This window comes from Alosa pseudoharengus, unplaced genomic scaffold (assembly GCF_046254945.1).
Source record: "Alosa pseudoharengus isolate Yale_2024_CS ecotype anadromous, Long Island Sound unplaced genomic scaffold, YU_APseudo_1.1 YU_APseudo_1.1_scf_16, whole genome shotgun sequence".
Classification (NCBI taxonomy): domain Eukaryota; kingdom Metazoa; phylum Chordata; class Actinopteri; order Clupeiformes; family Clupeidae; genus Alosa; species Alosa pseudoharengus.
Window position 1 is genome coordinate 19,262,928 of NW_027468630.1, and position 24,234 is coordinate 19,287,161.

Sequence of the window (24,234 nt, forward strand, 5' to 3'; positions counted from 1 at the left end):
TTATGTTTAAACCTGTTGGACACAAATCTCCCAGGAGGAGATTTGTCTCTACCCTTTTATGGACAAACTCAAAGGGAAATGTCATGGAAAATAAGGACATATTGCGAGGCAGAGTCAGGGCAGATAAGGTCTGAAGTGGCAGGCCACGCTTGGCTTGTTGCATGGATTATGACAAGCAGATGTTGGATTAGCCCCTCTGTCTGATTTGCTTTTATTATTTGCAGTTTCTCAAGGGGTTCCTTAAGGGGTTCCTTAGTGTTTGAGAATCCCAGACAGATTTCTTGCCTGGAGATCATGGTGACTTTTGTGGTCTGCCCCATCCTGTATTGCATTGTGGTTATTTAGCAACCCCCCCCCAATGTCTCACTAGTGCAAAGATTTTCAGTCAACTCCCTGTCTTCAAGGTTCCCTTTGGTCTGAATAATAATTGAAGCTAAGAAACACAAAGTTGCCATCTCTCGGTGGAAGAGTTTTACAAGTAATTAGGGGGCATTCTTGTGTGAGCTGCACAGTGATCAACACCTTGTCTCAGTAGCACAGGGAATCAGGTCACTCAGTGCGTATTAAGCAGGCCAAGAAAGCCTCCCTTCTCTTTTGTCAACACTGGCACAAACACCGCGCCTGCATGTCAGCAACCCTTGGGGTCAGGCCGAGTGTGTGTGTGTCTGTGTGTGTGTGTCTGTGTGTGTGTGTGTGTGTGTGTGTGTGTGTGTGTGTGTGTGTGTGTGTGTGTGTGTGTGTGTGTGTGTGTGTGTGTGTGTACAACCTACCAGGGCTGTAATGTTTGGCATGGTGTGAAGATCTTCGTAGAGGTGTCTGGGAGCTGGATGAAAGTGTGGGCCTGGCTGTTGTTTGAGCAAGGGGGAGAAACGGTGGCACAGCCTCGGCGTGTTTGAACAGCTGTCACTTAAAATAGAGCATGGGGCAGGAGGAAGCGCCTCGCTCGAGGCATGTCCTCTGGGCAGGGCTAACAGGAAGAGAGGCAATGGGTGTGCTGGCCGCTCCACACAGCTTGGATGGTGCCGCACTGGTAAACCAGAATTAGCCTATTAGCGTAGTGAAACACCCCTGGTAAACACCAAAGCCGTGCGACGCAAGTGTTCTGTATAGGTGAGAGGCTGAGGAATCCAATGTGGAACTCCATTAATGGTGTGCTTATTCAGACGTTGCGTGATTATAGTGCCAGCCTCAGCATGAGACTCCGTTGGTCGGCCTCTCCACAGCCCAGGCACAGGACATGAAAGGAGCGCCGCTGATTGAGATTATTTGTGGTCCATAGAAACACCACAAAGGCCGAAACTCGACTCCTCGGAGATGGACATTATCTCGGGTTTATATCAGGGTGGCTATATGCTGTGGAACTCCCTCTACAGTTAGCGGGCCCGTTGTATGGCAGGGCTTTGATTTCATCATGCAAAATGCACTCGTATGGGAGCGTGAGCCAGAATGTGGCTCACTTGCAGTGGACTTCCCCAAAAGTTGATTTTTGTCAGTGATAGCAGCTCCTCAGTCCTCTGGAAGTATACTCCCAATCCCAGCCATTGCCACGATTTTAGCAAGTGTTAGACCAATGGACCAAATGGGAATTTAACCAGGAGAAGAATGTGTTGAAATAATGATTTTTTGACTACACATGTGAAAGGGCTTTGTGCCTTGTCATTATTTATCCACAGTTTGACATATGTTTATTATTCAGTTGTGGGTTCATTAGTGGTGGAATGTCATTAACTGTGCAATTCAGATCCTGCTCTTTTTGAGTTTCATGTGTGCCTTTTGTTAAGTTTCATTCCTCACTTTCCTTTAGCGATTAACTTAAGCCACAATATTTTACAGAAGGCAAAGACAAGTCCGATGCTCTGCATCTCTCTCTTCTGTTGGAGCACCCAACACCACAGCTGCAATTTTACAGATAAAGCCGTGAATCATTTGTAACATATCGATATGTTTCTTCAGAAAACAAAGGCTCGAGAGACCAAGAAAATAACAAAGACGTACGTAGGTCTTAAGAGAAGCACACATGGCTCACATCAAGCTCTAGGCTCTTGTACTGCACACACTCATGCACGCACACGAGCGCGCACATACACACACACACACACACACACACACACACACACACACACACACACACACACACACACAGAGAGAGCCTGCTCGAAGATGCTCGAAGCCAGGCTGTGAAGCTCGCTCTCACTCTCCTGCTTTGCCTGCTTCAAATCAAACAGAGCTGACAAGAGTCTATTAGTCATTAGTAGCACAAGAATGACATCGAGCTGCACACGCATCCTTGCTCACGCGTACACTCAGTGTGACCGTGAGTGAACCGTGAGTGAGACTTGACTTGCCTGCGTTACTCATCTGTTTGCTTAGTGTGATTTTGTTATGCCATTGTGATCTCGTCCGCGTACGAGGCAGTCGGATGAGATAGGCCGATAATCTCGCGGCATCTCTACCTTATCCACAGCTGCAGTGTCTTCATCACGGAATCTGAGTTGAGAAGATGAGTGAGCTTTTGTTGTGGGGGGGTGTGTTATTGTTTAGTGAGACAATATTGGCCGTGGTTGACTGCGTCGTAACCTAATTTGGTCGGTATTGCTTTGGCTTTATATGGTGGTGAGGGTGCAGTTCTGCACCTCGTGCCCTTAAAGGTTCACTTGCTCTGGCTCGGCTCCAAAGTCAGCTCGCCGCTTCAGCCAGAGGTTAAAAGATCACTTATCTACTTTTCTTCACAAACGTTTACCTTCTATCCCCTTGCTCTATCACTTGGAATCTTTCACTCTCTCTCTCTCCCTCTTTCTCACTATATGATGTATCTCTCTTCCTCTCTCTTTCTTTCTCTCTCCCTCTCTCCCTCTCTTTCTCACTATATGGTGTATCTCTCTTCCTCTCTCTTTCTCTCTCTCTCTCTCTCTCAATCTTGCTCAGGGCCCATGGTGAGGCCAAGGAGCTGGTCAGAGGTTGAGTGAAAGGCTCTTTCATAGACAGTTACAGTGTGGCCATTCACTCTCCACGGCTGTAAACAGAGAAGCCTCTTCGGCACGGTGCGTTCTGCCAATCAGCTGGACGCAATCATTTCTCGGCCTCTCTCCCTGCTCTCTCTGATTTCCCTATCAAAAAGGCCTCAGAGCGAGCAGCGATATGCATTTTTAAAGACGCTGTATGGACCCCGAGCACATTGGTGCTGTGTAGGTAGTCGTGGCAAAGGTAGACTTTAAAGCCAACCATATACTGTAGGATTCCATGCTTTTTTTAAATAAAAGATAACAAATTATACTTTAGTCTTAAATCTTTAGAAGACATGAAATGACTGAAGCTTGTGTGTTGTTTTCTATCTAACTTTATTTCTCTTGATTTACAGATGTGTTTTTCTTATCCAGCAGTAGTTTTATATCCCTGTTTTTGTTATTTGGTTATTAGATGGCTGCCTCTGTGCAAGATGTTTCCCTCTCCGGCCCGCGTGCTGCATGCAAATGCATTTGGATGTGAGATGCTGCTGCTGGCGCTGCCTGCCACTGTTCGCACAGCGGGGTGCAGTCGTGATTTGCAGTCTGTGGTTGGGGGTCGTAACTCGTAGCCGGTTTACAGCCTCCTGGAGGCAGCGCGCTGTCCGGAGCCCCCCTATCTAACCTGGCAGTTTGTGGGGGAGCGGGAGCCGGGCCTTCTGATTGCCATCAGATATGATTTCCATCTTGTGGAGGCCCTGTGGCGTCGGGGTGTGGGCTGGGAGACCAGGCCGGGGAGGAGGGCTGTGGTCACCACCACACTACTTTTGTTCTGCGTCTGCTGCTTTTGACTTAACCTTGATGAACATTGTATAATCACATACATGGGCTCATCCTCCAGGACATAAAAAAAGCATAAAAAAAGCATTGTTTATCACGAGCATTTGAAAGAAAACAAGAAAAAAACAAGACTTTTTAGTTAGAGCGCTGTGCACTGAGCTCTGTAGCCATTGCCATGATTAATTAGTTTGGTTTGCTTTTTTGGTGCGTTTTATTCAAATAAGCAAATGTTTATTTCTGAGGTGAGCCAGTGGGAGAAATTCATTTTCTGGCCGAGGCTTCTCACCGCCCTAGCTGTGGGTAGCCTAATGTTTTGGCCACTTTATTATCGATGGTGAGTCATGGGCGACACGCGGCATCAGAGAGATTTCTTCAGGCGGAGTCAGAAGTGGCTCAGTGCAATTTTCACATCCCCTATTACACATCCCATTTCTCTCACAGGAGGGAGAGATGAGAGCACTTCCCTGTGGGGAGCTGTGATTTCACTTCCTCTGGAGAATATTACTGTCCATGCAGTGCTTCCTCTCTCTCCCTCTCTCTATCCCTCTTTCACTCTCTCTCTCTTTCTTTCTTTCTCTTTCTATTTCTCTCCCTCCCTCTCTCTTTCTTTGCCTTGCTTGCTCTCTGCCTCTCTTTCTTGCATGCACACACACACACACACACACACACACACACACACACACACAGACATACCCATGTACTCATGCACACAGGCATTGTATCTTACAAAAACACACATTTACACACATGAACTCAAACAAGCACACTCTCACAGGCATATACTATACACAGGCCCAGTCATATACACACTCACATGTAGAAGCACATTCCCACACATACACACGGCAGGGACAGATGGTGGACATGTCTCTTTTTTACGAGGGTACTTCATAACTGCTCCATCCACTGCTCCCGATCAGTCGTCCAGAATACTGGACAGGATTCAGGGCTCTCCTGCCAAGCATAATACGATATTAAGGAGACGTATATATCTCTCTTTACCTTCGCCTCCTTCTCCTCCTCTCCTCTTCTCTCCCTCTCTCCTTCTCTTCTCTTCACTCCTCTCCTCTCCTGCTCCTGCTCCTTTACTTTGGGTGGTATTGATGTTTTGAGTTATGGATGAAAGGACCATTAAACGTAAGCCCGTAAATCCAGCTCTACCCGCTGGGCTCAGAGTCTAGCCCCCCCCCCCCCCCCCCCCCTCCTCTCAGGTTAGGGGAGAGGAGATATGCGGAAGCCGTCGCTGGCGACCTCACACAGCCCAGAGGACAAACGGATTAGCTGTCACTGTAGCGTCCCGACGGCTCTCTCTGACCGACAGGGTCAATCTGACGGCTGCCGCCGCCGCCGCCACAGACTCCTATAAGTGGAGCATGGCGCATTTTCCTGAGAACGAGGCGTCAATGTTGTCACCTCCAGCTGCCCCCTGACAGGCCGAGGGGCAGGATTAGGGAGCGCACCGTGTGTGATGTAGGATTGCACCTCTGCCCTCGGCTCCTACAGCCCTCGAGTGGACGGTCTATAGATTACACGTCTGTCAGCATGACACCGGGTCTGATTGAAGCTGTCAGTGGCACTTTCTCTCGCTCACTCTTCTCTCTTTACTCTCTTTCTCTCTCTCTCTCTCTCTCTCTCTCTCTCTCTCTCTCACTCTTCCTCTCTCCCACACACATACACCTACAGTGGTAAGAGCCTCAAATGTCCTGTCAAGCAGCTCATGTTGTTGAGTGCCTCTTAATTGTTTCAGGAAGTGAGCTGTGTTTATTTGGAAGTGAGAGTGTTTCCAGCGCCTGTGAGACACACGGCCAGGCTGATTGCGCCGCCCCTGGGCTGGTGCCGGGAGTATGAGAGGGTGCTGCTGCTGCAGGTGTCGCGCTGATAAACCTCCCCCTCGGTCCAGAGCACTCCTCCATTCCTGATCTCCACTTTCTCTCTGCTGCCTTCATTTTATTTTCTCTCTGTTTTTGTCTCTGTTTTTTTTTTTAATGCACCAATTCTAAAATGCATTCAGTCATGGGGAGTTCAATTAAGGCGGGGTAGGCTGTTTTAAATCCAAATATTGTTTTCGAGAGAATGGCCCAGTCATGGACACAGAGGGTGGGCTGGGGAAAAGAGTGTGTGTGTGTGTGTGTGTGTGTGTGTGTGCGCAGAGGGTTAGTCGTCGACTGGCTGGGGGTAGATACACTATTTCCCCTGTCTGGCTGGAGTTGGAGTAAATCGTGAATAAATGTGTTATGTATGCTGCCTGACTGCTCGGAGAAAATAGGCTTTCACACAATAAGATCAAAGAAGGGCCTCCTGCCTCAGACACCTGGCCTCTCCCGGCTAGACACGCCGTGCCGCGCCACGTAACAAGCCAAGCAGAACAGCTGACGGGCTCGCCCCAAAATCAGCCCCACTCAGGAGGGAAGTCTTAATTGAAACTTGAAGGCCTGGAGCCTTGGTGATAACTTGGCTTGTTCGCTTCGGTTGCACTGGGATATGGCAAGCCCAACGTGTCATCTGTTTGCGTAATCCTTCACCCCCCAACCCCCCCCCCCCCCCCTGCACCCCCTTACTGAAATGACTTAATGTCCCTCCAGTTGCGGCAAGTAACAGCAGCTTCTCCGCGCCCTCAGAAAGGGGCAACGTTTGCCCAGACGCCTGGAGAAGGTGCGTAAACTCAATTAGCGATCGGACAGACCATCCTGCTCTCTGTGGCTGGTCTGGGCCCGTTACGGCTGCCGGCGAAAAACGTCTCGGTCGCTGACTTCACAGCGGGGGAATGCGAGCAGAGAGCTCGACCCAGATGTGGGACAAAAGCTCTCCCGGCGGACAAATGACCCGCTCTGCCAAGGCTGACAAATCGCTGGGCTCTCCACTGCTCCACAGAGGTAAAGGCATGCATTATGTAAACGGCAGACCTGGCCAGACCCTTGTGCGCACTGGTCCCAAGAGCCAGATTTTGTCTCGAAGAATTGAGACATTTTTTTTTTTTTTTTTTGCTTTGGGCATATGGCGCCTTTTCACCTCCTATCCCCACTGCAAGACTTCATGCCACGGAATTGTATTTTTTTATTTAGCTCAGTCGCTGCTCTGGAAACACTATTGCTAATAGAAAACACTGTGTACGTGTACAGAGTGGTGCACACCTGTGCGCGTGCTGTAAATGTCCCTGGCTCTGCGCTCCGCTCAGCTGAAATGACAAGCACAGGCGCTGCTGTGCTATCCAACGAGTTTACACACAGAGTCCTTTCTGGGCCACGAGGCTCCAGACTTCACACAGAGCACACCAGTCCAAACCCCCTTCACCACAGATGGGACGTTACCGCAGTGGCCACTTTGATCATTCAGACAGAGTGCCCCCCGCCCCTCACACACAAACACATACACACACACACACACACACACACACACACATGGAGCTTATTGTGAGATGGGTTGGGAGGGAGGAGGTGTTGTTATGTCAGGCCTCCTGGTTTCCATTCCTGATGAGTGCTACTGGGGAGTCCCTCTCTCTGCTGCTGCGCTGACTGGAGGGCTTGCATTGGTCAGATAGGTGTCAGAGGAGTGAAGAATGCCGCCGTAGCTTCCAGGTGTCATCATCGGAGAGACGAATGGCCTGCTTGTTTTTATTTCCTTTCCCGAAATACTACTAGGGAGTGGAGCGGGCTCTTTGTCAGGGGCGGATCCCAGTGCTGGGGCAGGGGGTGGGGGTGGGGTGGGATCAGATGGAGCTTGTTTAGGCTGAGCAAGAGTCTGGGTGGAAGTTTGCAGGGGGAAAAACGTGTCTGGCTCTCCCAAGAGGAGGAAAGGAGGGCATGAGGCTCAGGCCTGTCATCTGGTAGGCCACCCCATCACCTCCCCACCCTCCCTGTCTCCAAAGCCCCGGCCCGGAGTCTCCCACCACACTCCGAGGGACAGAGGGCCCCAGATAGCATCCTCTCGACTTTATCACAGAGCCACGACCCGCACCTGGAACAGAAGGCGGCCGCGGCCCCAGTGATAGCAGGGGCTGTTAATTCAGGCCTGTCAGTGGGGGGACAATGTCACTGATGAAAGCAAGCCGAGGCCTAATGGAAGCACGTGTCAGGCAGCCTACTGGCCCTCTGAGCTCTAAGTGCTTTTAAAAGCCTGTGCCAGCCAGTGCTAAATGTATTCATAGACACCAGTTGCACGTCTTCTACACCACACTACGCTACAGACAGAAAGAGAGTAGAGAGAGAGAGGGGAAGAGAGAGAGAGAGAGAGAGAGAGAGAGGAAGGAAGAGAGAGTGAGTGGAAGGGAAGGTCGCCTTTTTTGTGTCTGTGTGAGTGTCGATGCCAGAATTTTTTGGTGCTCATTACAAATGCCTGATTGTATTGAGTGCAGTGGAGGAAGTTCACTCCCTTGAGCTGGTGCGTCTCTATTTCCCTCCCTCAGTACTTCCATTAATTATTAATAGCCGTGAGCTGCGTGGGCCCGGCTTGGTGAATCACCTCCTGAGTAACCGTTAGCACAGCTCGGTCATTGTTCGAGGATTATTGTTGTTTGGGGAGTGTGCGCTTTGACATAACTTGATTTCTCCTCTGTGAGAAGGAATTTCATTCTGGAAACCAAGCATTGTCAAGTTCTTTTTGTTTTATTCCTGTGTTTTCTGCTCAAAATGTTCTCCTGAGTGGAATCTAGTCAGTAGGCTCATGCTGAAATAAACTGTCAACTGTCCTCAGTAGATTTATTTGGATTATCGAAGACTAGCCCTTCTCCCTGTGCGCCACGCACTGCAATAATCACAGGGCTGGTAAAATGATTTTTACTGGCTCTTTTGATGACACATGCTGGGTCCAGAATTTTGGCTTTACTAATGAATATTGGAGCGATTAATGCTATGATTTATGGGCTGTTGCAGCGGACTGACTTTATGCTCTTGGACAGGGACCGCATGCAGCTGAGCAATGCACTCAGCACATCTGCAGTGTGCGTGCAAAAGCCAGATATACGTCCAATGCAATGTGCCGCCTCTCCAGCGCAGTGAGTGCGTTTCAGGGAACCACAACAGAGGCTTGTTGTGATTTAATGCAAATAAGGGTTGGAGTCTGGACACATGGACTGTGTCATATGTGAAGTTGCAAGACACTTTGCTTATACGATCTCCATTCACACACACACACACACACACACACACACCCACCCATGTGCATATAAGTGCACATTAATGCATGCACTTTTGAAACTCCCTATCATCGGTTATATCAACACAGATTCAAACCTTATGCTTCTGCAGGCTTCATCACTAGCATGTCCAAGCAGATGATCGTCATATATTCCATCATGTGCTATTTGTGTTTGTTTTTGCCTGAGTTTCTTTAGGAACCCATTCAAGCATAAACAGGTCAAATGTCTGCAAATGTCTCAGCCGTTCGATGATGTCATTTCGTTCTTTTCGTCATTTTCTCTATTCCTCTATTTTTTGTTGTTGTTTGTTTCTTGCTGCAGACAGGAGCGAGCCAGTCTCAAACGGCCTACTTCCTTCCTGAATTTGCGCTGTCGCCCCAGGGAAGCTTTCTGGAGGACACGACTGGGGAACAGCTTCTGACCTACCGCTCCGACGATCAGGTGAGCAAAGCTCTCTACATCCAACCCCCCACCACTCCCCTCCACCTAAAAAAGCAGAGCCACCACTGCACCCATTCCGTCATCTCACTGCCCCTCCCCAAAAAAAACACACACACACACACACACACACACACACACACACACACACACACACAGACACACACACACACACACACATACACACGATGGATGGCTAGTAGGGTGGCACAGTAGGCAGTAGGCCGCCCCTGAGGTGGCCCCAGTGCTGACGCCATCTTGCCCATGCAGCCCTGTGAAAGCCTTTTGTTTGGACAGACGGAAAGTGACAGCCTTGCTGACAGCTCCGAGCAAGATCAGATCGGCACGTCGGGAGAGACATCACACCGCGCTCCTCTCTCTCCCATCAAAAAACGTCCGTTGATTCACCGACCCTCGAACGCCCCCAGAGTGTTAGGTATCAAAGGCAACCCGCAGATGACAGCCCGTGCTGTTGGAAAATTGAGTTAATGGCTTATTGATCTGCACATGGCTATTCTCTATTTTGCATGGCGGTTATAGATGTCTGGTGACCCCAGTGATACGTTCTCTCGGTAGCTCTGCCAGGCTAGGCGTGCTCTCTGACAGCGTTAAAAATACTGGACAATAGTGTCATTGTATGAGCGGAGAGAAGATGGAGGAAGATGTTGACTCTCCACTGCTTCTTCCTGCACAGTCCATTCTCTCTTTAAGGCCAGACCAGGCTGCTGATTTATATAGCGCTCACTATGAGAACATTGCAGTGTGTGTGTGTGTGTGTGTGTGTGTGTGTGTGTGTGTGTGTGTGTGTGTGTGTGTGTGTGTGTGTGTGTGTGTGTGTGTGTGTGTGTGAAGGTGGTGGGGGGGGCGTTGATACAGGAGAGACTGAGACTCCAGAGAGTAAGCTGGAGTTTGAGTCAGTGGGCAGATGTGGTCCCTCTGCTTTCTCTCTCCCTCCCTCCCTCTCTCTTTCTCTCTTTCTCCCTCCCTCCCTCTTTCCCTCACTCACACACACACACACTCACACTTACACAGATGAGTGTGTGAGTGGGTGTATTGCATAGAGTAGATTTTGGAGCTCGAGCGTTTCACCCATTAAATGAAACACAGATGATCTTTCAGAAGCCCAAAACAATGCGTCCTAAGCAACGCAGCTTTTCTGTCCTTGCAGATTTGCAACGAGGTGTGAGGCCGAGTCTTAATTAAATTTCAGAGATTGGTTTGCGTAATCTCCCCAACGTGGAAATATATCTGAATGTGTTTGGTTTATTTGGTTTTCACAAAATGTCATTATGTCACTAACTAAGCCCAACTTCACAATGATACCAGATGGGCCTCACTGCATGCATATGACTTTGACTAAATTTGTCTGTGAATTTCAAATATGCAGCAATGGGTCTGAGAAGCATACTAAACCGGAGAAAGTGATATAAAGAGATATAAATGGATTTGGAGGGCTCTGTGCGAGTTTTACTAGCACAAAGGAATGGAGATTTCCTTACAAAATCCCCAATTTCTGTGGCATAACCTTGTGCCAGTGATGGAACCTTGTGAAATGTGAAACAAGTGTCTCTCTACTGCAGTGCTGGCCAGCTGCACACAGAAGAAGACGATCTATAAGCGTGGCTTACGGAGCTTCCATCATTTATTAACAAATTATTAATTTATGTTCACCCATTAGATCCTCCAGTGAACGACGCACAGTTAAGGGTGTGTTGGCTTCATCAGCAAAAACCGAGCAGCGTCGGTGCAATTTCCAGCAGCCTCTCAGCACTAGGGCTGGGCGATATGGCTGAAAACTGTATCATGATATAAGTGTTTCATATCAGTCGATATCGATAATTATTGATTTTTAAAAACAATCTATTTCAGATAAGGACCAGAAGGAGGAAAAATGTTCAATTTAAACACTTATATTTTAAACTTAACCTTCCTCTGATTTTAATCACCAGTTATCAATCAAAGCAAACAGGGGAAAGAAATAGCAACATAATCATGAAAAACACTCAAATAAATAAATGTGCACATAAGTCTGAATGACAAATTATCACAAATTAGCTTAATTAGGTTTGTTGAAATCCTGCCCCATGGTCATCTCATGCCCAGTGGATCTGACGTGAATTATAGCGTAATGGGCAAAGAGGCTTTTTATAAAAATGTGTGGAGGCTTTTCCACGGAGCGAGCGCTGTGCCCTATCACTGTCAGGCTACACCCGTCCCAGAGGCCCCTTTCAGCACAAAGGACTCCTCCACTCCTTCGCAAAAGCTGCATATCCTGCTCTCAGTGAATGTGTTATTATTCAAGTCACCGAGATAACGACAGACAAGATAAAACGGCCCATATTTCTGTTTAAGCCATGACTGCAGACATCACACTCCCCGCCAGAGAGCGGATCTCCGTAGCTTACTCCGAGGAGGATGAACTTAGGTGAACTCGGTGGCCTTATTTTTGGAAGGGCTAAGATGAAATATCACTTGAGAGGACTAGCTCTGTCAGGAATGACTGCAATACTGTTCCAGCCACGGAGATGACACGGACTGGGCTGTTTCTTTAGCGGCAGCCGGACTGGGTGACAGGAGATGAACACGTTGCATTCTGCATGACTCGATTCGCTGAGCTTCTCAGAAGAGACATTATGAATTTCCTGCCTGGCATCCAGTCCAGGCCCACCACCATCACAAACTGTGGAGAGAGAGAGAGAAAGAGAGAGAGAGAGAGAGAGAGAGACAGAGAGAGAGAGAGAGAGAGAGAGATCCTCTCATTGATGCTACTGCGTTATGAGCACTGAAAGGTTCGCAGGTACCGGGGGATAATAGATGAAATACTCCGGAGTAAAATGGATTGCCCAATAAATGAATTGAATTGACTTATTGAACTTCATGTCATCAAAGCGGCCAAGTGGATTTCATTTCCTAGTCATTTTTCACAACAGGGTTTTTTGTTTAGGGAATACTACAAAGTATAATTTACCTGTTTTGGAAAGGGGTTGACACACCCTGGCTTGCAGATTTGCTCATGAGAAAAACATCGTTCTCTCTGTTACTGATGCAGACAATAGCCCCCCTACAGCAGTCGACCGACGTTAGCAGCACATATTGCTTGCGTGGAAGAGTACTTCTCATTCCAAGAATACTGGTGTAAGTATATAATTCATAATATTGTCATGGGTTTTTCACGCCTCATATTACGGAGTTAAGATGGATGGTGTTAACCTCAAGTATGTTTTGAGTCACATGTCAAATGAGCATTATTTCCTGAGACAAACTCGTGATAGGATGTGGACAGTCAAGACCGAGGACCTGGAGAATTGCCTTGTAGGTAGATCAGTGAAAGATTTAATATGAACATCTTGACTTACATGGAATTTAGGTCGATCTGTCCTGGTAAGCCGCTTCTAATAGCTGGCTCTAGGTACATTACCAGTCAAAGCTCTTTTTTATGGAGTTCCTCCGCTCCGACTCTACTGAAGCCAGTACTGGGAGCCATTTGCTCAGGTACATTTTTGTTTCCCTGGAAAACTGTTTTTTCTTGCTGGGGCCTGTGTTATTCTAACCTTGGTCCGCTTTTTCTGGCCGTGACGTTGCGGCAGAGAAGCCTGTGACAAGTCCCATTCATGCCATTAAAGTGGCCGAAGGCGTTGTGGTTGCGTGCTGGAGAAGGAACGTGCTCTCTCTCTCTCTCTTTTCCTCTCTCTCTCTTCCTCTCTCTTCTTCTCTCTCTCTCTCTTTCCCTCTCTCTCTCCTTCTATCTCTCTCTTTCTCTCTCTCTCTTTCTACTTCCCTCTCTCTCTTTTTCACTCCAAGAGGCCGTGAAATCTGCTGGCGCTGGGACAAGCGCAGCCTTTGGGTGATTTACTGTAGGAATCTGCCAGTGGCACGGCAGTCATGTAAACAGACGTATGACTTCCTGGTGTTTGGACAGCGGGACATATGTATGTACACACTGAGGGGTTCCCAGCATCCTTCACCTCGGCCTCTGATAATTCACCGTTCTTACCATGTGGCTATCAAATGCCCTCCCAGGACAGTGCTGAAATAGGCGTGCGTGTGTGTGCGTGTTTGTGTGTGTGTGTGTGTGTGTGTGTGTGCGTGTGTGTGTGTGTGTGTTGTCCTGTACTTTTTCTGCCGAGGCAGCTGTTCTGGCTTTGCAGCCATCCGGCGTCAGTGCTACAGTGCGCCGTTGAGCAGGGTTTAAGGGACAAAGGGGGAAATGGCGAGAGAGCAAATGCGTTTGAAAGTTCAGCGGGATGTCTGTGCGCTGAGCGAAACACAAGTCAAGTTTTTTAAGCCACATCGAGTCTATTACGGGACCGCAAATACCTCCCCAGGTCCGCCGTGGCCATCGACTTCCTTTTGAGCCTGCTGTCGGCAAACGCATCCATCCATCGTCAGCGGATGTGAAAAGCACTTGCAGCTCAAAACCACTGCAAGGTGGAGTCCCTCTCCGAGAGTGCCACGCAAGTGAGTCTGCAGAGCTCCTTTCGTGCGAGAGCCCCCGAAACGTTAGCCCTCACCCGTGCCAGAGAGCAGCCCATGGCATCCCAGTGCTGCTTTTTGAGGTTAGCCACAGATGAGGGGCTTGCCCCCCCCCCCCCCTTCCCCCAGGCCCGGCCCCCTCTCAGACACCAGGCTAAGCGGTAATAGATAAAGCACATGTTTTTCCTAGCAGCCCTCTGGCCAGGCCTCGGTAGTGGTGGCGACGGGGAAGGCCAAACGAGCCCGAGCGTAAACCAGCGCCCGCCAGTAAACAGCCGTCACCCATCTAATGGGTTTTCATGTGGTCGGGGTACCTGCGCTGGCCAGGCAGTGAGCGGAGAGAGCGGAGCCAGCCGAGCTTTGGCACTGGAGAACACAGCGGCGCAGTGTTTCCACTAAATGAGCCCAGCGTCCCCGAAACGGCTCGGCACACAAAGACTGACACTGCGCAGGCAGACTGCCGTTTAATGGATGGGCCGGGACTGAAATAATTAATTTTAGCTAAAGGGAAACTGTGGTCAGCGGCTAATGGCTAATGGCTTTTTGGGTGCTTATTTTTTAGGTGACATGCGCCTGAAACTTAATTCACCACAGCCACACTGCGGTTTGTGGCGTGTCTGCTTCAGCTATTTATATATAAGATGAAGGCAGGCAGCACGGATCCTGTTTGTGCAATCGACAGGTCATGTTTTATTCTGCTCAAACTGCGACACCCAGACTTATCATAATCGCAATTATGTACAGTGAGTCAGCACAAGACACCCGTAAGTGGAGAGACAGTTGGAATGAAAAACTCTCCCCCATCTCATGGGTGGTCTATATCCTGTCTAATCGCACAACTGAAATTCTAGATTGTTCACTGGAAGAAAAACAATAGACATTTTATGCCTGAAATGGTTGCGCAGTGATACTTAATAATTTACTCTCGGATTTCTCCCCATACCCGTACTCATACTGGAGTTTAAAGGCAGGCTCAAGACGTGAAGAAAATGCTTTTTCTGAGGGGAGAAATGGGTTGTAAAGCTACAGGTATGTCAGTGAGAGAGGAGTAGTTCTTATCCTGCTGAGTTTGTGGTCTTTTAAAGCTCTCAGCAGTCCCGTAAGTGTGTTGCCCCCGTGTTGTCCTTGGCCTTCAAGTGTGTAAGTACCTAATGTGTACACTTATGCACTCTCTTGTCCCTGCCATTTCCCTTGCAGGACTACAACAGTTCCTCACACCACTTGACAGTGAAAGCTTCAATGGTGAGAGGAGCCGGCAGAGGAGCTAGCAATTAACGACCCAACTCTTAGCAACGACTCTGGGGTTTGAAGTGGCCGTGGAGGCCTCGGAGAATACGGAATCTGTCCACTTAGGGAGAGGAGACAGGCGAGGTGGCAGATTGCCCCGCTTCCCTTTTTCCAAAGTTGGGAACTCTTGTGCTTCAGTTCAGATTTCCGACTTTTCGAGAGTTTTCTTCCTTTTTTTTTGTTATGTTAGCCGGGCAGTCACCCTGAAAATCCCTTGATGGCATGCTCAGCACAGCTCAGGAGATTGGGGAGACCAGCGGGCCGGCGAAAAGGAAATGGGTTCTGAGCTTCACCCTAGCCCTCTCCTGTTTATTTGCCTTATTCTGCCAGCGCCGACCAGGCCCTAGCACAGCACGGAGCATCCCGGAGGCCCGGCCGCGACTCTCATTTTCTCTCTGTCCACACCGGCAGGCGATCGATGTGAAAATGGGCCAAGCAGTTGGACAAAAACTTCATTAAGAGTAGAAAAGTGGAAAATAACCTGTGTGTGTGTGTGTATGTGTGTGTGTGTGTGTGTGTGTGTGTGTGTGTGTGTGTGTGTGTGTGTGTTTGTGTGTGTGAGAGAGAGAGAGAGAGAGAGAGAGAGAGAGTGTGTGCCTCTGTTGAGAACATCTCTTTATCTTCTCTAATTAAAACCTTGCAATTTTTCTTTTCTGGAGATGGCTGAAACAGGCGATTTTCTCTTCCTCCCCAAGGCTTTTGGCTATGCTTGCCTGCCTGCCTGCTGTTTTCCCACCATCGCCTTGATCTATTTTTAATGTGTATTTGCATAATTCCAAATTATATCTTGCTCTGGCTTCTCCCCACAGGGATTATTGTTCTGCCACCACTGCTGCATCACAAAGGACCCTCTCTCTCTCTCCCTCTCTCTCTCTCTCCCTCCCTCCCTCTCTTTCGTCTCCTGCACACCTCCACGCGTTGACGGCGCTCTCAGTAGCGTTTAATGCAAATTCCCATTTGCCTAATCCTCAGGAATGTCTGACAAGAAACGACCGGGGCAGCCGAGGCTATGCCGCCGCCGCCGCTGCTAACGTTTGACATAAGTAACCGGAGACAGCGCGCACACTAATTCATTGTGCAGAAATTAGCGAGAGGTGTCGTTTTTTTACTACCCTAGCCCCCCCCGCCTGCCTCTGCCTCTGCCTGGTACTCAGGAGAGTCCTGCCCTTTGCAACAGAGCTCCTCCTCAGACTCTCTGCCCCATGTGGGGGTGGTGGGGGGGGGGGAGTACAGACATACTTGTCACCTTCACAGTCCCACCTTGGCAAACTCTCAGGTTGTGCATGTGCCCGATCCGATAGGCTGAAGAGTTTGATGTGAGAGCCTTAATACCTGAGGAATCAATGTTTACTGCGTTACATGCTTGGCTTCATCAGATGTATGGGAGAAGTATGGAGTCAGCAACACTGGGCTTAGATTCGCTGACTCACAATGCGAGCGAGTATCTAACCGCAAGTCTTTTCGATTTTTGATGAAGAGATTTCCTAGAGGGAGTGCAGCAGCTGTTAGCAGCTACTCTATTAAACATGGAGACAGTGCTTATTTTTTTTATTCCTGAGCAACACAGAGTCTAGACAGGTGGTAAGCTGAAACCGTGGACATTGTCAGGAAATGTGGTGTTCAGGTTTTCATTTGCATTGTTGCAAAATAATTGTGTCATCTCTACGGTTTTGAAAAGCCGAGAAACAAGTAATTCCGTCTCATTACCATCTGTCTCTTTTGTTTTACTAGATCTACATCTCACACATTTATCCAACACATCCTGGTGTGTGTGTGTGTGTGTGTGTGTGTGTGTGTGTGTGTGTGTGTGTGTGTGTGTGTGTGTGTGTGTGTGTGTGTGTGTGTATTCGTCGCGGTCATTGAGTTAAACGGCTGCCGTAGCCATGGTGCAGCGTGTCAGGGATGGTGTTTGGCTACAGTCTCTGGTGCCACATTACTTAGGGCTGTCTCTCAGCACATCTCTTGCTCAACAGACGTCGCATTGTTTTGTCCACTCATCAGTGATGCGTTCTACCTGCCCCCACAAGACACTTCAGCTATTTCACTTTTGGTGTCTAATGTGGCAAAAAAACATGTGACATCTCTCTATTACTTTTTGCTTGCGAAAACAAATTTGTCTCCATCTGCAAGACAGAAGAACGCCCTTCTGTCTGTGTGTGTGTGTGTGTGTGTGTGTGTGTGTGTGTGTGTGTGTGTGTTCATGTATAGGGCCATGCAAGCGGTGTGTGTGTGTGTGCGCGTGTGTGCTGGCAGCACACACCATCATGACAGAGTGCAGACATACAAATTGCTTTGTGCCCTGACAAATCTAAAAATGATCACCCCTGACATCTGTTTTTAACACTTTGCTGGCTGCAGTGCTGGCCTGCTGCCTGATCCAGGCCGTAAAGTTACTGGGAGAGGAAGAGAGGATGGCCCGAGGGTCATCTGCCAGCCAGAGGCTGGAACATCTGGAATGACACCAATGGCAGTTAGGAAGGAGTGTGTAAAGAGAAAGTTCTGACTTCTGACACATACACTCACAGACACAGACAGACACAGACACACACACACACACACACACACACACACACACCTCCTCTATGCTATGCTCAATGATCATGCACAAAATCATATCCAGGGTTTGCTATTTTGTGAAGCAAGTTGAAAAGCAGAGCATCTCCACATCATATCATAATTATGCAAGTTTGCCTATTAACATATTCTGTCCTCTCTGCTGTTTCGTGGTTTTAACATACAGCAAAGACTCCTACTTTGTAGGGACAAGGACTAACCAAGGACTCCATTTCAAGTAGGCAAAACATTATTGCTGTTTTTTTTTCTGACGTAAGAATTTAAATCATAGTAAAAAGGACTAATACTACTACACCATAAAATATAATAATTTAGTATAGATTTCAGATCATGTATAACATGTATTTAAATGTGGGAAAACAGATTATTTACTTGTGAACCTCTTTCCTTCACATCTCATCATATTGGTTTCTTTCCCCACAACTACAGACTGTTTATGCATTCTGTCAAAACCAGACACTGAATCTGATAAAGGGTTCGCTGCATACCACTGCATGTGCGTTTCAGTAAGTGCATGTATACAGTATGTGTGTGTGTGTGTGTGTGTGTGTGTGTGTGTGTGTGTGTGTGTGTGTGTGTGTGTGTGTGTGTGTGTGTGTGTGTCTGTGTGTGTCTGTGCCTGTGTCTGTGCCTGTGTCTGTGCCTGTGTCTGTGTCTGTGAGTGTGTGCGTGTGTGTGCTTGTGTGTGCGTGTGTGTTTGGGTCGGGGTGCAGCCATGTCAAAATGACATCCTCATTAAAGCTCCATTTCTCCCCGCACGCTCAGACATTTGTTTGTGCACACACAAAGTTCAAACAAAACCACACCACGCATACCCATACATACATACATGCATGCATAAGTCTGCTTTCATGCTCCTGCCATTCTACCTGCATGCTATTTAAACGAAAGAAAGAAAGGGTACTTTTCTGTGCTCAACCCCAAGGCCTTGTATAATGTGGCGGGTGTATTATCAGCAGAAAGGGGCTTGTCATGTCCACTTCTCCCTCTGTGTCTATTAATCAGACCAGTGTTATTCTTGCATTAGCCTGTGGCATAATGACTGGATGTTATTGTAAGGTTGCAGAGTACATTTTTTTCCTGTAGTACTGAGTGTGCCATACAGCAGAGACACTTTTGAAGACCTCTCATTTTTTCCCCCCTGAGCGTTGGACTGCTGATGTAAGACATGGGGGCTTGTGGGGGTTAGTAATGGATTGCACGTGTATTATATTAAGAAGCACACATGAAAAACTGATGAATGAAGGTAAAATAATGTTTTTTTTGGTTTTCCCAAGTATCAAATTCCAGATTAGTGCTCTTTGTAAATTAAATGAGGGCCGTCTAAGATGTCTCAAACCCGAAACTTCCTCTTTCGCCCTCCTTTTCAGAGGGAAAGCAGTATTTTATGAAATCTTTTTTGAACACATATGTTACCAGAGTAAAACATTGGCTCCTAGTGAGTTCTCCACAGGACTTGTGCATGATGTAGAGTGAATGGAGTTCAGCCCTCTACTCCAGCGCAGGAACTGAGTAAAGCCTGACCTGCTCGGGACAGTCAGTTCAGGGACCTGGAACAGCTGCACACCTGTTGTGTAATTTGCTCGGGTTCAAGTTCTCCAAAGGTAGTAAATTCACCACAGCAGCGGCCACATAGAAGCACATGTGTGAATTCGCTCACTCGGTTTTTCAGTAAGTCAGCCGTGAAGACAAGGGATGGCGAGGGAGCAGTGCCCCTCCCTGTAAGAACTCTCTGCTGGTGGGGAGGTCTCCCCTGTTAGCCAGCTCCTCCTGGACAACAGGTGTGTGGCGAACAGACCCTCCCAGGCCCTTGCACCCTCTTTGGCCATCATTAGGGAGACTGATGACTGCCCGAGGACTTGCGGTGCACCATCACGTGATTTATATCTTCTGTTAAAACCTTCATGTTCTGTATAAGGCTGTGAGATTAATAAAGTAGATTAACGTTCTCCAAAATCAGTATCATTAAGGTATAATTTCATCTGATTTGTATTCCATGCACATCAAAGGCTGTTCAACACATTTGCTATGTTAATCTTCAACTAAGCTGTTGATTAAGACCATTCGAACAGGCGCTGGTTATAATGTTAAGAGGAGCTTGGCAATTCTTTTTTGAATTTAGAGGGCTAGAAAAGCTCGTTAAAAAACCACACAGTAAAACAAGACAAGACATGTTTACTGTGTGGCCTGAATGCAAGTTCACTTCGCTGTGAGCCAGGATGTAGCCTGATGCAGCAAGGCAAAGTCTTCCTGCAAGGGAATATTTTTTTACCACAGAAAGGCGTTTAGAAAACAAGAGTCGATAGCAGAGTTTGAGAACGTCTGAGACATGCGAGCACCTCTCCTCTGCAGAGAGACTCCACTGGCCCAGTCAGGAATTTCTCTTGATTCTGAGTGTACTGGAAAGATCTGATAAAGCCCCGGAGGGTTGCTTCAATTAGAGGTGAACGCATGCACAAAGGGACTGTCTGCCAGGGAATCACACAAAGACGTCTTAACAAGGGCAAAAATGTAACTCATGCGAAAGTCATTACCTGCTAAATCAAATGGGAAAAGTCCAAGCTGGAGTTGTGGAGTTGCACACACACACACACACACACACACACACACACACACACACACACACACACACACACACACACACACACACACACACACACACACACACACACACTCACACTCACACTCACACTCACACTCACACTCACACTCACACTCACACTCACACTCACACTCACACTCACACTCACACTCACACTCACACTCACACTCACACTCACACTCTCTCTCTCTCTCTCTCTCTCTCTCTCTCACACACATACACACATAGACACAAGCACAGGCAGACACAAACCAGCTCCCCCTTCCTATGCACACCGAGTCTCTAAAAGTGAAGATATTGTTTTAATTCCGCCTATGATTCATCCAAGTTTTATGTGTTAGGAGAAGAAGCAGGACATATCTCTCTGTACTGTATCATAAAATGTGGCGAGCTCCGGAATATAATGATAGGCCTCTAAAGAAGGGGCTTGCAGCAAGGGTCGACCTTTTGAAACGCTGCCATCCTCTATCTCACCTGCCGTTAATCACAGCCTCTGATGTTTTTACGGTGGAGAGGAGAGAGAGAGAGAGGGAGAGGCCCACAAGAAGTCAACCAACTAATCACAGCTTGTTTTCTCCCCGTAGACTCATTAGCAGAACTACTGCTGCAACTGCAAATTTGCACACTCTATAAAAACACCAAGAATGAGAGCATGCCTGCTGAAGAGGTGGGGTGGAATTCTCACATACAACCATGGTCCGGTTGACAGGGGTGAGAATCTTTGTCTCCCCAGAGCCGTATTTCTCCAGGATGGGGGAAAAGATGGAAAGCGTTCAAGTTAGCATCAAAATGGAATCACGATCAATTGTTTTGTTCCTGCTGGCCATTTAAACCTTTCAAACTCCAATGGAAGCTTTTACCTGGAGAGTCGTTTTGCACCGGGGCATGAGTTGCACATTGTAACAAGTGCAGGATAGATTTACATGCTGTCTATATATTTTGTTGTGGAGAAGGCTGCTCTGTGGATTTCCAAATGATGAAATGCCTTTTTTCATGTCGACGGGATGCTCCTGCAGCTTGTATAAAATGGTTTTGTAGGTCTCTTTTTGGCAGATGACTTCCTTGCTTTTGTAGAATATGGATGGGGAACAGAACAAGAAATCGGTCAAGGTCGAGGTTACATCGGAGCTGTTTCATTGCGTGGCCTCAGGTTTGACTCAATATGGAGAAAGGAAGCTTTTGTCATTGTTAAAAATATCAGAGTGAAGAACTTGTGGCTTTGAGGGATAGAAAAGCAGGGGTCATCTCAGATCATAAATCAGCATCAGACGTTCCAGAGCACTCCAATGCCAGACGTCTGATTTATCAAACAGTCCAACCTCTCTCTCTCTCTCTCTCTCTCTCTCCTCCTCCTCCTCCTCCTCCTCCTCCTCCCTCTCTCTCTCTCTCGTTCTCTCTTCCGACTCGACCCTGTGTCACAGTCTGTGTTCAAAGTGACAGGCTGCTTACTCTGAAGAGTTGCAGCCAGATCGAATTAAAAAGTCAAGAAGACACAAAATGTCCCTTTTTTTCCGCCCCTCGCTGGGCGTGGACGAGGGCACCGAGAGGTTACCATGGTTATTCTGTCCCCGGAGTGCCATGTTTTCCTGCTCGGACAGGGACACAGTGCATTCCCAGTCGCCGCACCAGTCACTAACTTTTATTAGGGAGGCTCAAATGGATTACCATTGCCATGTAACAAAGGGAGCCTTGCATAGATTTTCCGCCGTGTTGCCCCCTCCTGGGAAAAGCCAGCGGCGGCCTTTGTTAGACAGTGGACATTTCAGAGGGGGCAGTGTGTACACCTGCTTTGTCCCCGTCAAGGCCCACTCCCATCTTTTTGTTACCCCAATGGACTAAAATGGGGGTGAAAAAAAAACGTGAAAACTCCCATGCTTGGAATTGTGATAATTTGTTAAAGCTTCTCAAAAGAGGAGAGGGGGGAAAAACATGTCCTTTGATTCTCTTCCTATCAAGCTAAATCAGACGCCTATAATTTCTCTCAATCCTCTTGATTTGAGTCTGGCAAATGGCTGCTGCTTTTTCCTACCCCTGCTGAATTAGTTCTCTGGAGAGCCCAAGGAGTGCCTCTCATTGATCAAAGCCATAAATAACCCAAGTTATGAGCGAGGGGAGCACTTAGTTCTGCTCCTAAACAGAGAGGGGAAAAAAATCATTAAGAGACCAGAGACCAAGTGGAATGTCCTTCAGAGCACTTTTTCTGCACTTGCTTTTTGCTCTTTGCCTTATCAAGGCAGTTTTTAGTGTTGTGTTGCCGATAGACACAACAAGGTGAGCATTGCAGATGATTCATTCCATGTGCACATCGCAGAAATGCCTGTTGCACAGAGAGAGCATCTCGAGTTATTGAGAATTTGGCACTGAAGATCAATTTCAAAGGAACTTGTCCTAATTTCCGTATGCAGGTCAGAAACAGCTTAGACTCTGAGAGGATTTGCCCTCTCTCCTTCCAAGAAGATAATATTAAAATGCGTCAACCGACTACAGCGGCTCAGTGTTTTCATAGAGATGTCTGAAAACAACAGCTGAGCAGCAGATGATTGCATATGGCAGTGGTCTCAGGTCTGCTATTAGATTTCAATTTCAAATGTTTGTATATATGTACTGTATATAAATGTCTCATGCATCATTTACATAATACATAGCATATTTCTAGTTGGCAACTGTAGGAACTGGGTTCAATAAAGAATGCACTCATCTATGGCTGTACTGTAGATGATACACAACTTAAATGATAAAGAGGTAATTAACCTTTCATCTCATCTTATATAAATATCTCATATTGATGAGCTTGGATAAAGAAATGAATGCATGCTTTATGCAGTTGAAAGATCTCAAGGGTCTAGTCTGTCACTTTCTCACCTTTACTGTCCCATGCAAGAAACTTTTGTGTATTTTCTCCCTGTAGCAAATCCTAATTATTATTATTTTATCTGTCTATGAATAACCCCTGATGACCTGGTGCTGTATACTTGCTAATAGAGTGTGGATTTAGTTAGCCGGGCATACCAGGCTTAAGGGCTCACCCCTTAGCTTGGCATAGATCAAGCTCATTAGTGCAGTAGGGCTGCCTACGTGGCAGCGAGGTGAACAGTTGGAAATAGACTGGAAAGTGACTGGTCGTCATTGCTGTCTCACAATAGCAGCTCTCTGGCAGCAAGTGCAGGACAGCAGGTCCAAGACAGAGACTTCTCCTTGAGCAGAATGCCGACTATTTAGGTCAGCTCTTGTCAATCAGTGCACTTCTAATTTGATATCTCTGATTGCGCAGGTCCGCCTTTGAAGTGCCAAAAAATGATTCTTTAATTGGATCGTACCTTGTTGGTGTCCTCTAGAAATATGGTACCCTTCGAGCCTGCCTTTCATGGCTTTGAAAAGCCCTAGAGTTTAGTGGGCTATAAAGGCCCTGCACTCAGCTTTGGGCTAGAAGCCCAAACCCCTGTGGGACGCTCCCAGAACTCCCGCTCTCTCCTTATGTGTTTTGGGGGTATAAATCTGACGGAGGTTTCGGGAAGACGGTTACCTGGGTAACAGTCCTCGGGGGAAAGAGCGGGCGGCCTGATGGATTCATGTCTTATTTGGCCAACTGTATCATTTACACAAGAACTGGCAAATACCGCCGGGGACGTGTCCATAAAGTGTGTCTACAGAGCGTCCAGGGGTAGCCCACAGCCTGGGAGAAGGCTGTCCCTTTAGACTCTGTTTCAGATCGGATAGAACTACTCATGCGTGGTTCATGCTTAAAAGTTAGACTCCACTTTAACCTCTTCCCTCAGATGACCAGCGGTTTGCCAATCCTGTCTTCTAACAACTGTAAACATTGCTTCCGTGGAGCCCCTTTGGTGCCTTTGACAAATCAAACATCGGTGGATGTGCACTGCAATCTGTGGCGGTAAACAGCAGCTGGTAGCACGGCGGGAAGCCAACGCAGCTCGGCTCTGTGA

The 24,234-nt window shown here is 47.6% G+C and overlaps 1 protein-coding gene across 2 annotated transcripts in view; it reads left to right on the forward strand.

Annotated features, from left to right (window-relative positions):
- Positions 1–24,234, forward strand: part of adamtsl3 (ADAMTS-like 3) — a 106,609-nt gene that overhangs the window by 2,889 nt on the left and 79,486 nt on the right. For both annotated transcript variants that reach the window (XM_076287344.1, XM_076287345.1), the window contains exon 3: positions 9,238–9,357. In XM_076287344.1, the coding sequence (XP_076143459.1) occupies positions 9,238–9,357 (120 nt within the window). The remainder of the gene's footprint in view (positions 1–9,237; positions 9,358–24,234) is intronic.